Raw genomic sequence first — 16,198 nt, 5'->3', positions numbered from 1 at the left:
CTCATTTTACGTTAATTTCGGTTTGACATTTTTCTGTGGCGTAATTGTTTTTTGAAATTTTTGCTTGCTTATAAAAAGTTACGGTTATACATGAGTATTAGATATTGAGAGGTTTAGAAGGCTGGTTTCCCGTTTAATTTTAATGTTTTTGGCTGCATTGGCGTTTACTTTTGCGGCGTTTACTTGTATGTGTATGTGTGTGTGTGTGTGTGTGTGTGTGTGTGTGTGTGTTCTTGTGTGCGTGTGAAAAGATCAAAACGAATTTTGTGCTTACGATACGTCCATTTTTTCTCTAGATGAACACTAGATTATAGAAAAAGAGCACCACGAGATTTGTGACTGGACGGAGGAAATCCAGCTGAATAATAATGACAAATGAAGGTTTATAGAATTCATTTCTAATTAACCCAAGGCGTCTAAAAATTTTATAATAAATACAGAAACGATGAAGTATTTGGTGTTTCTCGAGACAAATAGAATTTTTTTGCAGAATTTAAGAGTAGCTGACAAAGAAGTTGAAACGGGTAAAGTTTTTTGTATAGCGTTTCAAAATGTTTTTCAGGCGTGCAACTCTGTTACTTTTGTACAAAACGTTTGTTCTACCAGTACTGCAATATGGAGTCTTACTATATGGCACTGCGAACATAATTAAAGACAATATATTGGTCTAAAAATAATCTGATAAGAATATATCCTTGTCTTGGAGAGTTTCAAATCTTCTCGAAGGTCAAAGAAGACCTGAAAATCTAAACGCCCGGGAGCTTCACCTCTATGAAATAATTAAGGCGCCTTCTGAGGGTGTTCTTTCTTACAAATGAAAATCTTTCACAGGTGTTCTTCCTTACATGCAAAATTTTAGCTTGACAATTTTGACTTTTCGAGTGACTTTTACGCCCTTGACTTTTTGCGTTTCACGTGATCTAAAAATCTCTCTGAATCACAATTTCAAGCAGCTGAATTCAATGCTGGCGGCAATTTAATTCTTGAGGTTAGAAGTTGATCGAAGAAAAATTGACAACAAACAATATAGAATTGTTGTTAAAACGAATGCTTTAGTTATTGAATTGTAAGACCGGTCCGTTTGACATATTATAGTTTTTTAGTTATACATGAGCATCAGATATTGAGAGGTATAGAAGGCTTGTTTCCCGTCTAATTTTAATGTTTTTGGCTGCAAGTGCGTTCACTTTTGCTGCTCGTTAAGTTCAGTGTTTGCTCAATACTTTCTCTTTATCAAATTTGCTTTGTCAAGTAGTGGACCAGGTCTTTTGGTTTCTTCCCAAAATTTTGATGACTTGATTTTTCTTTTTGGAAGTTAGACAGTTGCAGTCGCTTCTCGAATTCTTTTTCTGGTTGTTTTTTTGTTAATGTTATTCTAACGATCTCAAGACGATATTACTTCAAGTCAGTTTTCATTCATGCATGCAGTTTTGAGGCTGAGTTGTGTGCGTGACGTTAATGTTTACTCTTATTAATTGATTATCTTTTGTTTGTGCTAGTGAGTACCTTTTGATCACAATTTTTTCACGCCCTATTTGAGTCTAAAGAGTCAAAGGTATCACTAACGGCTTTTCTATCAATGACAAGGGAAGATTTACACCGCCCAGTTTGTTCCAGAGGTAACACATTTCTCGGGATATTACGGTTTTGCTGTCAGCTTTTATGAAGTGTATCCGGTATACTGTGTCATTTAATACTGAATTAGCCAAAAAAAAATGATCTGGGGTCAACGATTCGCTTCAAGATTTCTGAAATCAATTGTGTGTCTAGGGTACGAAGGCATGATTTTGTTTCATAATTTTTATTTTTAGTTCTCCTTTCTGCCGTACGACATCCAATTTCTTTTGGTGAATGTTTGTTTTTAATTTTCCTATTCCGCAGTACGAAATTCTAATTCGTTTCATGAATGAGTTGTTCATAATACTAAGTAAAATGAAGCACCGTATCTTTGAGTCTCCCATGGGAATAGGCAAAACCCTTAGTATAATTTGTGCAAATATGTCTTGGCTAAAGAAGTTTGAGGCTGAATACGTGGAGAAACTGCGACTGAGAATTGATCAGTTGAAGTCTGAATCTGAATTCAGTGACAGAACTGATACACACGGGAGAATTTGAACCAAAAGAAAGCTAATGAAGACGAGGAGCCTGATTGGATAAAAAAAATTAAAGAAAATTTGGTTTTGAGGAGCGAGCTTGTGGAATTGAAAGTGTCTTAGGAAAATTGAGGATTACCTGAAAAGTTTGGGGCAGCGTTTTGACCTATGTGAAGGGGATAAAATTGCTTTGTGAACTAATTTTCTAAGAGAGATAATTGTTTCGTTATAAGCTGCGTTATGAATGACTTTTGGTTTTCTAATAATTTTTAGACAGAATGATGATTAAAGCTTACCGTTTTGACTGGCTTTCGCCGATTTGTCTGATTCGTTTTGCTTATATTTAGGTCTTCGATATATAAACCTCTGTAATTGATATTGCTTTTTAGTTTTTTTTGTATTTTCATTTTTAATATTTTCTGAATGATAATGCCTTAATTTCTTAGTTTGTTTTTTTAAATTTTAATGTCTTTTTCGTAATTTTTTTTGTTCGTTATCTTTAATTCTTTAATAAAAAAATAATAAGGTTTGCTCACGATTGCAGCCTTGTTCTGTCAATTTTTCAAATTAGTTTTCTGCTGTGGATTTCTTTTTAATTGGTGTAGTTCTTAGAATCTGTTGGCATCGCCCACGAAATGAATTTGGTTTGCTTTCTAATAACTTTGTTGGATCGTGAATAGCGGGGAGCCTAATTTTTCTTAAGCGGTTATTTGAACAGAAATATATTGCAAAAGCCGTTGTTTCAACACTGTCAAATAATATGTATTAATGTATCCCAATTAGTGCGATGTTTTTTATTAAAAGTTTCACAGTGAGCTTTCGTTTTCAATCCTGAAAGAATAATTTTTTTCGTTTAGCTTTAGTTCTCTTTGTCATTTTACGTATGGCGTAATTGTTTTGTAAAGCATTTGCTTGTTTATCGGAACATAAAACTGTTCCTTTTGCCATTTTAGTTTTTTCTCATATATGATTGTTAGTTATAGATAGAGGAGGCTTGTTTTACGTCTAAAGTTTATGGTGTTGGTCTCCATTGACAGAGAATGAGGAAAAACTTTACGACCGAGTCAGACCTTTTTCAATTTTTTTTTTCAAAACATTTCCATTGATCTTGTTTAATACCGGCTGACATCGATAAGAGAGCAATAACGACATGAACAAAATTGACTCATTGAGTATACGATCCTTAAGGCAAATATTTGAGCAATTGGGAGTCTACTTGTAAGACTTAGACGAAAACTCACTTGCAACTTTACTAACAGAAATCTGGAATAGCGGCGATATCTCAACTGGGGAGCCTATACCATTTCAACGTGTAATCAAATTGGAACATGGAATTAGAGATGAATTGTTGTAGGTGAAGGAGAGTTTTATCAGACAAATTGAGAATAATAAACACGTTTCAGAGCAAAGCTCGGGCAAAAATTGATAACAATTATTGTCACAAATGTTTTTTAATAACAAACGATCCAATTGACAGTTTTAATTTTCTCATTGGATCACATTGTTTTTAGATGTAAAAAATACACGTTGTTCGTGCGGTTTTTATTAGATACCTAACAAACAACCAAAACTGATCAAATTTAGCTGAATTATTTTTCCTCCTTGGAATTTTGACTCAATTTTTTGAATGCAAACTTTGTAACATACGAAATACATTTTTTTCAGTTAGCAATTGATCTGTTTTTCTTACTATCGGAGGTTATTGCGCTTATAAAACTGCTCTTTTGAATGATCTTTTTTTTTCAACAACGTGCTAACAGTAAGCCACACCGAAACGTTTTTAAAATCAAAGCAACTTCACAAACTCAATAAAATCGGATTCAGAAAACGTAAACCTTGATGTATTTGTCTCGCAGATAGCAAAAAGTATACTTTTTTGAAGAAACTAATATCAAGTCATTGTTCGAACTTATCAAAAATAAAAAAAAATAGTCCATTCTCATTTTGTCAACTGCAACAGCAAGTGAGCTGGATGTCACTTTTCTTCGGCTTAGTCAACAGACGACAGAGCAATAGCAAAGACCAAGCTATTTAAAGTATGTGAAAATTGATCACAATCTCGTTTTTTAAGCACATTTTGCACTGAAGTTTATGAAACAGTAAGTGGTCTTTATTACAAACGATCCGCCTATTTTGGACATTTTAACGTATTACTGAGGACTTTAAATCCTGCGATCTCTTTTTCCGATGCCTGGAAAATTTTTAAAGAAATTTTCCGCGGGTTAAGAAAACTTCAAGTTCTAAGTCTTAATCTGTTTGTGCTCAGAAGTTAACCACGATCCAATGAGGCAATTTTTCAAGTAGTATAAATTATGCGATGAAACAGAGTAATGAATCACTATTAGTTCTTGAACTGAGTAAAGCCTGATACTGTCGAGCATGAAATCTGAAAGAAAAACTAAAATCATCGAGAGTTCGTGGTCCCTTCTGCTTTTGAAATGTTGCTTGTGAATGAAATTTTTCTTCAGAAGCAAGAGCCATTGACCTTTTTTGATTTATGTTAATGATCTTCCGCTTATGTGTGTAAGCGTGTGTGTATGTGTGTGTGTGTGCGTGTTCTTTCGCGCGTGTGAAAAGACCAAAACGAATCTCTAGCTTTAGTTATCAAATTCTTTTGAAAACTGAATGTCAACATAGTTAAAAATCTAGTAATTCTAACTAAACCGAAGTTCCAACTTTTTTATCTAAATTTAAGGATAAATACAAAGAAACCAGTTCCTTTTGAAATAATTTTGAAGTGGGTCAGTAAAATAGCTCATGGTAAGGTTCATTCTGTTCAATGTTCCTGTAAAGAGAGAGCACTCGACAGGTTTCGATCTTTTAAATGTCTCTGAAGCGCTGATTGTTCCAGTGCATTCAATCTAATATTTTCTTCCAAAGATGTTTGAAAATAATGTTGCGATCGTTTTAAGGAATAATTTTCTTCCTTTAGGTTCAGTTCTGTTTGTCATTTTCTTAATGGCGCAATTGTTTTCTAAAGCATCTGCTCGTTTATATGAACATAAAACTGTTCCTTTTGACATGTTAGTTTTTTCTCATATATGGTTGTTAGTTATAGATAGAGGAGGCTTGTTTTACGTCTAAAGTTTATGGTGTTGGTCTCCATTGACAGAGAATGAGGAAAAACTTTTACGACAGAGTCAGATCTTTTTCAATTTTTTTTTCAAAACATTTCCATTGATCTTGTTTAATACCGGCTGACATCGATAAGAGAGCAACAACGACATGAACAAAATTGACTCATTGAGTATACGATCCTTAAGGCAAATATTTGAGCAATTGGGAGTTTACTTGTAAGACTTAGACGAAAACTCACTTGCAACTTTACTAACAGAAATCTGGAATAGCGGCGATATCTCAACTGGGGAGCCTATACCATTTCAACGTGTAATCAATTTGGAACATGGAATTAGAGATGAATTTTTCGAGGTGAACGAGATCTTTAGCAGACAATTTGAGAATAATAAACACGTAAGAGCAGTGTTCGAGCAAAAATTTCCTGCAATTATTCTCACAAATGATTTTTAAATTGTTCTCGCACAAATGAGCTTTAAATTTTTCATCGAATCGCATTATGTATCTCGATGTAAAAAATACACATTGTTTGTGCTGTTTTTATTAGATACCTAACAACAACCGAAACTGATCAAATTTAGTTAAGTTACTTTCCTGTTTGGAATTTCACTCAGTTTTATTAAGGCAAAATTTGAAACATGTGAAACACTTTTTTCGCGGTTAGCAATTCATCTGTTTTTTAAAACTATCGAAGGTTTTTGCACTGATATAACTGCTCTTTTGAATCATTTTTCTTTTTTTTAAGAATGTGCTACAAGTAGACCACACGGAAACATTTTTAAAATCAAAGCAACTTCACAAGCGCAATAATGTCGGCGTCAAAAAACGTAAACCGTGATGTTTTCGTCATACAGGTAGCAAAATGTATACTTTTTTGGAGAAACTAATATCAAGTCATTATTCAATTTTGTCAAAAATATAATAGTCGTCTCATTTTGTCAACTACAACGCCAAGTGAACTGAATGGCACTTTTCTTCGGCTTAGTCAACAGACGACAGAACAATAGCAAAGACCAAGCTCTTTAGTTAGTAGTAGTAGTATAAGACTTCAATTACCTTCTGAGGGTATAAACAAGGATGATGATACAAATGATATAACAAAGATAAAAATGATATAAATTATGTAACAGCTAAAAAAACATTAATTAAACAGAGAGTCATGCTATACAGAAACTACATCTACACCTAAGGTACCACGTGCAAGATAAGTCAAATTCATATTTATCATTTCTCATTGCCATTAGTAGATTTTGAGTTGCGGTTTTGGATTTGCAAGTATCCTTGAAAAAATTGATGCTGACATTGAGTAAATCCGCGGCGTCATTTATAATACGTTCAACTCTGAAGAAAAACGATTTTTCTGTACATCTTTTCTTAGCCCGTGTGAGCGCCAGACGTTCACGATCAAGTGTTCGTAGGTTTAAATCCTTTGAGTCCAACTTGAAAAATTTGTCAAATGATATGCAATTCTCGTTGTTTAAGATTGCCGTAAAAACACGTATGTCACGCTCGATGAGTTGATAGCATATTGGCAGAGAGCTGGATATTTTTAGCAGGGATGAGTAGTCATTGTAACCAAAGCACCAACGCAGGCCATGGATATTGAGCTGTTCTAACTTCCGTAGATCAGAAATTTCAGGAAACCAAGCAGGGTATCCATATAGAAGAACCGATAAAACACATGCCTTGAATAAATTGAATTTAACTCCAGATGGGAGGTTGAACGGAACACTGTGCTTCAAGTAATTGAACGATCGACGAGCTTTAACTATTTTTGTTTGAATATGAATACTCCATTTCAACGTTTTGGATACCTCAATTCCCAGATCCGTAATATTATCAAGCGAAGGAATCTCGACATCACCAAGAAGTATATTATCCAATGACATTCTACTAATTTGTAAATAACCGCTTTTAGCTGAATTAAAAGACAAATAGTTACAATAAGCCCATAACCGCAACGAGCATAGATCATTTTGAGCACTATTCAAGCAGAATTCGCCATGGCAGAGCAATTTCGTGTCGTCAGCGTAGCAGAAAACTTTTGATACTTCGGGTACGTCAATCATATCATCAAGAAAAATTATAAAGAAAAGCGGTCCCAACACGCTTCCCTGAGGAACACCACTAGTAACTGGGAGGCTCTCTGATAAAACACCATCTAATTTAACACATTGACGTTTAGATGATAAATAAGAATTAATAAGTTTCACAAAATTTTCGTCAAAACCAAATTGAATAATTTTCGAAAGCAGCGTGGAGTGGTCCACAGAGTCAAAAGCTATGCTGAAATCTAAATAAACAACAACTTGTTCCATGTTTCCGTCGAAATTCAGATATAACTCGTGCAGAAATGTGAGCAATTGCGTAACTGTAGAATGCTTTGCACGAAATCCATGTTGTCTAGGATTCAGCCGATCTTTAATCTTTGGATAAATAAACAGAAATAGAATTTTCTCTAAAACTAAAGATAACCTCGGGAGTATTGAGATAGGCCGATAATTTTCAACGTCCGCTCGAGGTCCTTTTTTGTGAATAGGGGTAACATAGGCACATCTCCAATTCTCGGGCCAAAATTGTGAATGAATACATTTCGCACTGAAGTTTATGAAACAGTAAGTGGTCTTAATTACAAACAATCTGCCTTTTATTGACATTTTTAACGTATTACTGAGGACTGTAAATCCTCCGATCTGCAAGACCTTGCGTAACCTATTAGTAAATGTTTCGATCTAATATACTTTACCCAAATATTGAAAATGATTAAGTTGGTTCTTTTTGCTGAAAAAGATTCCGCAATGAACCCGATATTTTACAGACCAATATCTCTTTTGCCGATGCCTGGAAAATTTTTTTTGAAGATTTCCGCTGTTTGTTAGTTAATTAGAAAATTTCAAGTTCTAAGTCTTAATCAGATCGTGCTCAAAAGTAAACCACGATCCATTGAGGCAATTGTTCAAGGGGTAGATTTTATGCGATAAAACATAAAGAAAAAGAAAAACTAAAATCGGGAATTCTTAGTACATTCTGCCTCTAGAATGTTGCTAGTTAATGAAATTTTCTTCAGAAGCAAGAGCCATTGAACTGTAGGGTAAATACCAGGATCAATTCTTTTTTGATTTATGTTAATGATCTTCCGCTCGTGTGTTTAAGTGTGTTTGCGTATGTATGTATATGTGTGTGTGAGTGCGTGCGTCTGAAAAGACCAAAACAAATATTCTGTGCTTACGATACGTCAATTTTTTCTCTCTAGATGGACACTAGATTATAGAACAAGAGCACCATGAATTTTGTGAGTGGACGGAGGAAATCCAGCTGAATAATTTTGACAAATGAAGGTTTATGGAATTCATTTCTAATTAACCCAAGGCGTCTAAAATTTTTATAAAAAACATAGAAACGATGAAATATTTGGTTTTTCTCGGGACAAAAGAATTCTTTTGCAAAACATAGAGGAACTGACAAAGAAGTTGAAACGGGTAAAAATTTTTGTCTGGCGTTTCAAAATGTTTTTCAGGCGTGCAACTATTGTAATTTTGTGCAAAATATTTGTTCTACCAGAACTGCAATTTGGAGTCTAACTATATGGCACTTCGAACTTAACTGAAGACAATATTTTGGTCTAAAAATAATCTGTTAAGGATATTTCCTTGTCTTGGAGAATTTGAAATCTTCTCGAAGGTCAAAGCAAACCTGAAAATCTAAACGCCCAGGAGCTGCACCTCTATGAAATAATTAAGGCGCCTTATGAGGTTCTTTCTTACACAGGACTCATCGCCTATTTTTTTAATAATGCAATTATCAAATTTAAATTTTGTGAGGTTAGAAGTGAATCGAATAAAAATTGACAACAAACAATATAGATTTGTTGGTAAAGCGAATGCTTTCGTTATTGAATTCTTTTGATAATTGAATGTCAGCATAGTTAAAAATCTAGTAACGCCAACTTAAACAGAACTTTCAACTTTTTTACCTAAATTTAAAGATTATTACAAAGAAACCATTCCTTGTGAAATGATTATGGAAGGGGTCAGTCAAAAAGCTCTTCTTGGTAAGCTTCATTCTGTTCATTTTTTATACAACGTTTGGAATTTAAAATTTAATCTAATTTTTCTTCAAAAGATGTTGGAAAATTATGTTGCGAAATTTTCAGTATGTATTTGTTTGGATTAATTTTTCACCAGGTCATATCACCATCATTCAATAGTTTAACAGACGCGTGTAGAAATTAATGATTTATGAAAAAGTAATAATTGATAAAATTTGTTATTTATTGCTCTCAATCGAAGTTTGAAGCGATTATTTTAAACTTGTTGGTCTTTTTTTCATGCAAGTTTCGCTTTGCTGTTTTGGTGCGCTTTTCTTGAAAATTCTAATATTTTTAAATGACTTTTTCAAGCTTAATTTCTTCATTTTCAGTGATTTTAAGCTCTATTATGCGAATTCGTTTGACAATGCTTTTATTCCGGAATGGCGTTTAGTCCTGGATGAGAGTTTTAACAACCATGTGAATGCATGTTAAAATGACATTGATTAAGGAAGTTAGGCAATTTTTTTTGTTTTAATTTTGTCATGTCTAAACGTGATGTCATTCGTTTTCAGACATCGAGCGGGAGTTACATGAAGTACAAAATGCGAAAGAGGACACATCACTAGAAGATGAATTTGCTTTAGACGACTATCAGAGCGACTCTGAATCAGGGTCGAGTCACCCTTCAAAATATGAGACAAATGCAAACTCGGAAGAAATCAGAGAGCCTCCCGACCAAAGACATTTGCCACAAATACTCTTTTGCAGCCGAACACACTCACAGCTGTCACAGTTCATTAAAGAATTGAATAAGACACAGTTTTCTAACAATATTACAGCAGCCGGTATTGGCAGTCGGGCCAATATGTGCATTAATAAATCAGTGCTCAGTTTAAAGCACTCCAGTGCTATAAATGAAGCCTGTTTAGAATTGATCAACAAAGCCAGCAATAAGAAATTGGAAATAGATGTGTCGGGAAAAGAAAATGAGATGCCAGCTAAAAAGCGTCGGAAAAATGCACCCCCTGGTCCAAAGAGGTGTCAGTTTTACAATTCGGGCAAAATTGAGTCCCTAAGACGCCACATTTTGACGAAAACTTCTGATATTGAAGATATTGCGAAACAGGGCGAAGTGCATTCAGCGTGTCCCTATTATGCAACTCGGTTCGCCTCAAAATCGTTGCATGTTTTGGCGTTACCTTACCAAGCTTTGCTTCACAGAAGCACCCGGGAAGCACTAGGGATTAATTTGAAAAATAACGTGGTTATCATTGATGAGGCGCATAATTTACTAGAGGGCCTGGCAAGTATACAGAGCATAGAGTTAACTGGACTTGATTTCTACACACTTTATCGCCAGTTGAATGCTTACTTACAGAGGTACAAATCACGACTGAAGAGCAAAAACTTGATATACCTGAAACAATTGTTGCTAGTATTGAACCAATGTTTGCGATTTCTGAGCGGAAAAGCGAATCAAAATCCAAAAACGATAACAATCGGTGAAAACACGAGCACTAGCGTTGAAACAATTAATAGTTTTACTTTCAAAGCCGAATTTGACCATATTAATTTGTATAAATTACTCGTTTATATTGAGAAAAGTCACATCTGTCGAAAGCTGTCTGGTTTTGCGCAGAGATGGAGTGACGAAGGAAATGAGACTGCACAGAAAGGGAATTCGGATTCAAATGGAAAAGCGACTTCTGGAAAAACTGCAATGTCACAATTTATTAAGACTATCAATCACGATAAAGCTTTGGTTAGTCACATAGTGGCGCCATGTGTTACTCCACTGATTTTGTTTTACTGATCCAAATGAGGTAATCCGGTGGCTGTCTTGAAGGATTTCAAAAAATGGTCACGGTGCTCGTAGGAACTAATTCCAATGATAGCTGTTTCTCCGTGTGATCTGAAGACATCGCCCAGAAGAATATTTTTTCATAAAAAAATCAGACATCAGAAGAAAATTTCATCAATTCGTTGTTCACTTGACTTTTTGACTGGAATATAATCTCACCAAGTGCAATTCGCCAATCTCCCTCGTAATTAGTTTCTCCATTGATATATTTTTTAATGAGGTCAAGGTGTTTTGAGGAAAATTGTTCATGGATGCTGATGAAACTAAGTGAACCGTAAATTCATTCATGTTTTGTTATTTCACTACTACTGTCTCTAACTTTGACCGACTGTAACTCATAATATTTTCCTTTGACTGGTTCCTGAGTTCCGTCAATGAGACTATAAGTTGGGTTTGTTGTGGGTAAATGTATGTCTCAAAAACGTTGGTAGATGTATACTCGTTGGTAAATGTTTGGTTGTATCTTTTCCGAAAAGGGAAATCCGTTTTCGATATTCGCACCAACGTAAAACTTTTTTCGACGTACTAGGTTTGCTGACGCATTAAAAGTTATTGATATCAAATAAGGAACTTGTTCACTTTATTCGGCGCCAATTTAGTTACCCTGTTGACTGGGTTAATGGTTTGTACAAAGCTCTGCAATTGATTAAGATACAAGTATAGCTCCAAGATACTTACTTATCAAATTTTTGATTGATAGGATGTTTCGTTCCGCAGAAGCTGCTTTTATTGCTGAAAGTTTTGTAAAGTTCAATTTGATTTTTCTGACGGAGTGCTAAAAGATACTTTAAATTCTGTACCAGCGTCTACCCGAACTTTTTTTGATCATCGTTTTCACTTGTTCTTAATTAATAACAGCGAAGCAATAGCGGCTATTTTTGGGGACATTGTGTTTTTTTTTAATTCGTCGTCTCCATCTATGATTTTACGACCTGACTTTGGAATCGACTTTTTCAATGACTTCTACTGCTTTGCAGTTAAAATTTGTGCACGTGACGTCATTTCTGCTTTTAGGTCAGTTGCGTGACTTACCTCACTCAAAAAAAATGAGTTCTGAACTCACTTATGGAACTTTAGATTTTATGAACATTTACCAATTAATAGTGTGCATCTAAGTGGTGCCATACTTATATGCCCTAATTCTTCATTATTAGTCTTGAGTTTTTGATTTCGTATATCAAATTTGAAAAGGCTCTTTTAGGGCTTTTTCCTTATAGACCATATGTGTCATAAAATTGAGTGTCCGATTATAATCCAAAAAGTCTAGTGGTCTATTAAAGGACTGGTGTTCGATCTGTCCATCTTATTCCTTTAGTTGTTTCAATTCATGAAAAGCCACAAGCGTCTTTCGCGGCTATTTGCCGGCAATCTGCCGGCTATGTTCTTTTTCTTAAACGCATCTGCTGTTGTTGAGATGTACTTTGATTTCAGGTAGATGACGGAAGAGACAGTCAACAGCAGCCAATAAATATTTTATATTTTTGTTATCGTTTGCTATTTGTCAACATATGCTAAGTCTAGCGATCAAATTTCGTTTGTCGTAAGCAATAACTCGCAGTGCTCGAACCTTTTTTCTGTATTTCTTATGCTTTCGTGTACTTCAACTCAAGCGATTTCTCATTCGTCGAAAGACTCCCAGTTTTTCTCTTGCTCAGTTTTGCCTTTTGAGGTTTCGAAGCCACTTCTGGTGTCAGAATTTCTTGGTAAGTAATTGAATGGTATCTTTGTGTTTGATTTTTTTTCGGGAAATTGGTTTCTTTTGTTTGGCAACTCCGGATTGCAGTTTTAGCATTGCTGTTGATTACAGTCTTCTTTTTTGTTTGAAGCCTCTAAATCCTTAAAATAATCTGGATTACTAAGTTTTTTAGTCGGTTGCTGCAAATCATAGAGAAAAACAGGAATTTTTAATATAAAATCTTTGATTCTAATCACTGAAAAAGGCCAATTATAGCATAAAATCATCGTTGGTAGAAAAGTTTTTAAGTTCTAAAACAGATTGGGACGAAGAGAAGAGTCACAGAGATGGGAATCTTGACGAAGCAGGTTGAGCTCATAAATAACTCGAGTGTGCGCCACATATACTTTGAACAAATTATTTGTATAATTTTGTAAATTTTTCACCTGAGATCTTTTTTAATTGCTCTTGAACGCAGTTCATAGCAATTATTGTAAACGTGTGTGTCTTTTTTTATGCAAAATTTTCGCTTGACGGTTTTGACTTTTCGAGTGACTTTTACGCCCTTGACTTTTTGCATTTCGCGTGATCTAAAATTCTCTCTCAGTCACAATTTCAAGCAGCTGAACTCAATTGGCGGCAATTTAATACTAAAAGTCAAATAAAAAGTGCGCCGAAACTGGTGTCATTTTTTACTTTAAATCTTAATAGTGGTATATGTTAACCTCTAATATGGTTATTTGAAGCCCACTATAGAACTTCTTAGTCCCATTTAGGCTACTCCTCCTCCCCCCCCCCCCCCGACTGAAGCAGGCTGCAATTGATTAGAGCTCCCACTAGTCGCTCAAGAGCAATTCTTCCGACGTTTAGTCGGTTATGTTTATTGCCAATGGCGTAAAACGGCAACCAAGCGCGCGTGTAGTGCTGTTATCTTACCAGAATCACTTTTTAAATGACAAAATCAAAGAAAAATACGTACTTATAAAACTGTAACGACTGTTATTTCTTAGACCTGCGATCTGCGCATTAGAAATTGATCCGTACATTCAATATTGTGGGAAATTCTGATTTTGTTTGTTTTAAGGTGGCAGACAACCCAAAAGATACTGCAAAACACGACAAAACTATTTACAGCAGTTTTGACGAGAAAAGAACAGCAAGTGTTGTGGGTTCCAAGTGTAAAATATACCAACTGAAATCCTTCTTGGAGGTTCTTGTGTCAGACGAGAAATTGAATTGCAAGATTCTGGTGAAAAAGAAGAGTGCAACAACAGTGGCGGAGGCATCTATAAAGTCGTTCATATTGAATCCAGCTCACATGTTCTCAGATGTTGTGAAGGAGTCCAGATCTGTAATTTTAGCAGGAGGTTAGATCTATCTGCAAGTCAATTTTGTATCGGCAAATTGTGATCCTTTTTTTGTCTCGCATAATGCCATCCCTGGCTGTCATTCGTCAATTATACTGACCGAGTTGTTTTTTTGTTTTAAGATTATTTGAAATAGCTTAGTTAATGGCGCAATGAACTAAGCTGAAATCGTGATAGAAAACTATTGAATTGAAATTAGTTGAATGTTGTTAATAGCCGCCGTCATACTCTCAACGGCTATTATTTATGCGCTCTCCTTATTTACAATTCAAAGAAATTGAATTGTATTGGGGGCGCTGTATTTTTTAAGATCTGTTCACACATTTTAATGACTTTTGAAGTCAAATTGAAGTAGTGATTTTGGTCACGCCGAAACAGGAAGTGGAGCGAAGAAACGAGTGGTTTTGTGGCGAAATTTTCGCTCTAATTTTAAAGTACTGAGAATACGGTGTTTGAACAAACATTCGCTTCCTCGGTAGTGGTTTTTTGGTTTCTCATGCGGCATATTCACTTTTATTTCTTTGTTTTTTTCTTTGACTTTGTTTTTTCAATTTTTTGGATCGGATTTTCTAAATTGTTTAACCAAGGCATCCGTAGTTCATTCTAAGCCTAGTTTGTAGTTTGAACCAAATTTCTATTTCTCGCTACTGGCTGTTTGCTCACATGCGGCATTTTGACATTGATTTTCTGTTTTTTATCTGATTTTTTTAAGAATTGGATTTACCAGTTCCCTCATAGTTCGTTCTAGGTCTAGTTTTTATTCAGTCAATGAAAATTTGTTCAATTGTACGTCAGGACTTGTCCTGCTATGTTTTTTCATTCGCTTTACCTTTTGATCGCGTTTTTCGTTTTATTTAAGTCACGATTTTCACGTTTGACTTCTTACTTAGCTCACTCACTGTTTCAACTGAATGGATTTTAAATTCCTTCACGCATTCAATTACGCAATGTGTTGAAAACTGTCAAAAGATCAAAATCAAAAGAGACGGGATAAACCGATAAAGTCGGTCATTAAGTCACGGGAAATTATGTTATCAAACTTCATTCGTGTGTTTGCTAGCTGACATTGGTATTAAGCTTATTAGCTTTCAGTTTAGAAGCTGAAATAACTACAAATTTAAAATCCAACTAAAACTCCACGCCAAATTAGAACACTTTTGGGAAAAAAGAAGAAAAATTCGGTCAATTTGTTTTTTTTCTTCTGTTTCGATCTCGTTGTGCATGGAGCGCGTCAACGGTGGCTATTTTCAGGCAATCTGCCGGCTATGTTTACATTGGCTGCCTTAGGAACTTTCGTAGAATGAATTGATTATTATAGTAGTGAAGTAAAATGGTTGTTTTAATAAATTTCGTGAGGTCGACAATTCTTGATGATTTTTGATTTTATGACTGAATACTTGACTTTTTGTCTACTTAACCATGTCGATTTAGCATAGTCAGAGATACAAAATAGTGCACATATGGCAAATAATCAACTGGGCATCAATGCCGATGACATTGCCGGCCACATTTAAAGGAGTGCAAATAGTGGAACTCCTTAAAGACGACGCTTTGTTTGGTAGAAAGTTTGTAACCCAAAATCTAATGAAAATAACCGAGGAAAAAAGGAGTTACAAGAGATAACAAAGCAAGATCTTTCCTTCGCTTTTTTGAAAAATCGTCGTTTGCAATGATTTTTGAGCTTTAAACATTGAAGTGTTGAAAGAAAATGCGGCGAGCTGATGGAGCGGATAAAGGAAAAAACTGTAAAAGCGGAAACGTGCGACACAATCGAAACGGCTGAAGCAAAGGTTAATGCGTTGTAATAACTTTCTACCTTCCTTAGATTCCTAAATATGGAGATTCCTGCGTATGGCTACCCGTACCTAACTGTACCCACTTGTACGATCCTAAACTTATCGGAAGCTACTGTGCCTACCTATAACTACCCAAATGTGACGGACATGTTAATATAAGGGATTTGTTAAAATTTTAAGTTGATTGACATGTTAGTGATGTGGATTCTGTGTTGCGATAGTTTTTGTTCTGCTTAATGGTGTACATTTGTCTATTGAGTATGAAATCAGTTCACTCTGCAGAAACTTCACTTATTTCACC

General features: G+C 35.0%; 1 protein-coding gene across 1 annotated transcript in view; it reads left to right on the top strand.

Annotated features, from left to right (window-relative positions):
• Window positions 1-16,198, top strand: part of LOC142349788 (ATP-dependent DNA helicase DDX11-like) — a 33,943-nt gene that overhangs the window by 1,470 nt on the left and 16,275 nt on the right. Inside the window, exons 2-3 of the mRNA XM_075401561.1 lie at window positions 9,771-10,960; window positions 13,819-14,101. Of these exons, the coding sequence (XP_075257676.1) occupies window positions 9,771-10,960; window positions 13,819-14,101 (1,473 nt within the window). The remainder of the gene's footprint in view (window positions 1-9,770; window positions 10,961-13,818; window positions 14,102-16,198) is intronic.

This window comes from Convolutriloba macropyga, chromosome 11 (assembly GCF_964194025.1).
Source record: "Convolutriloba macropyga chromosome 11, txConMacr16.3, whole genome shotgun sequence".
Taxonomy (NCBI): Eukaryota; Metazoa; Xenacoelomorpha; order Acoela; family Convolutidae; genus Convolutriloba; species Convolutriloba macropyga.
Note: the sequence above shows the minus strand (reverse complement) of the source record. Positions and strands in the feature narration are given on the sequence as shown.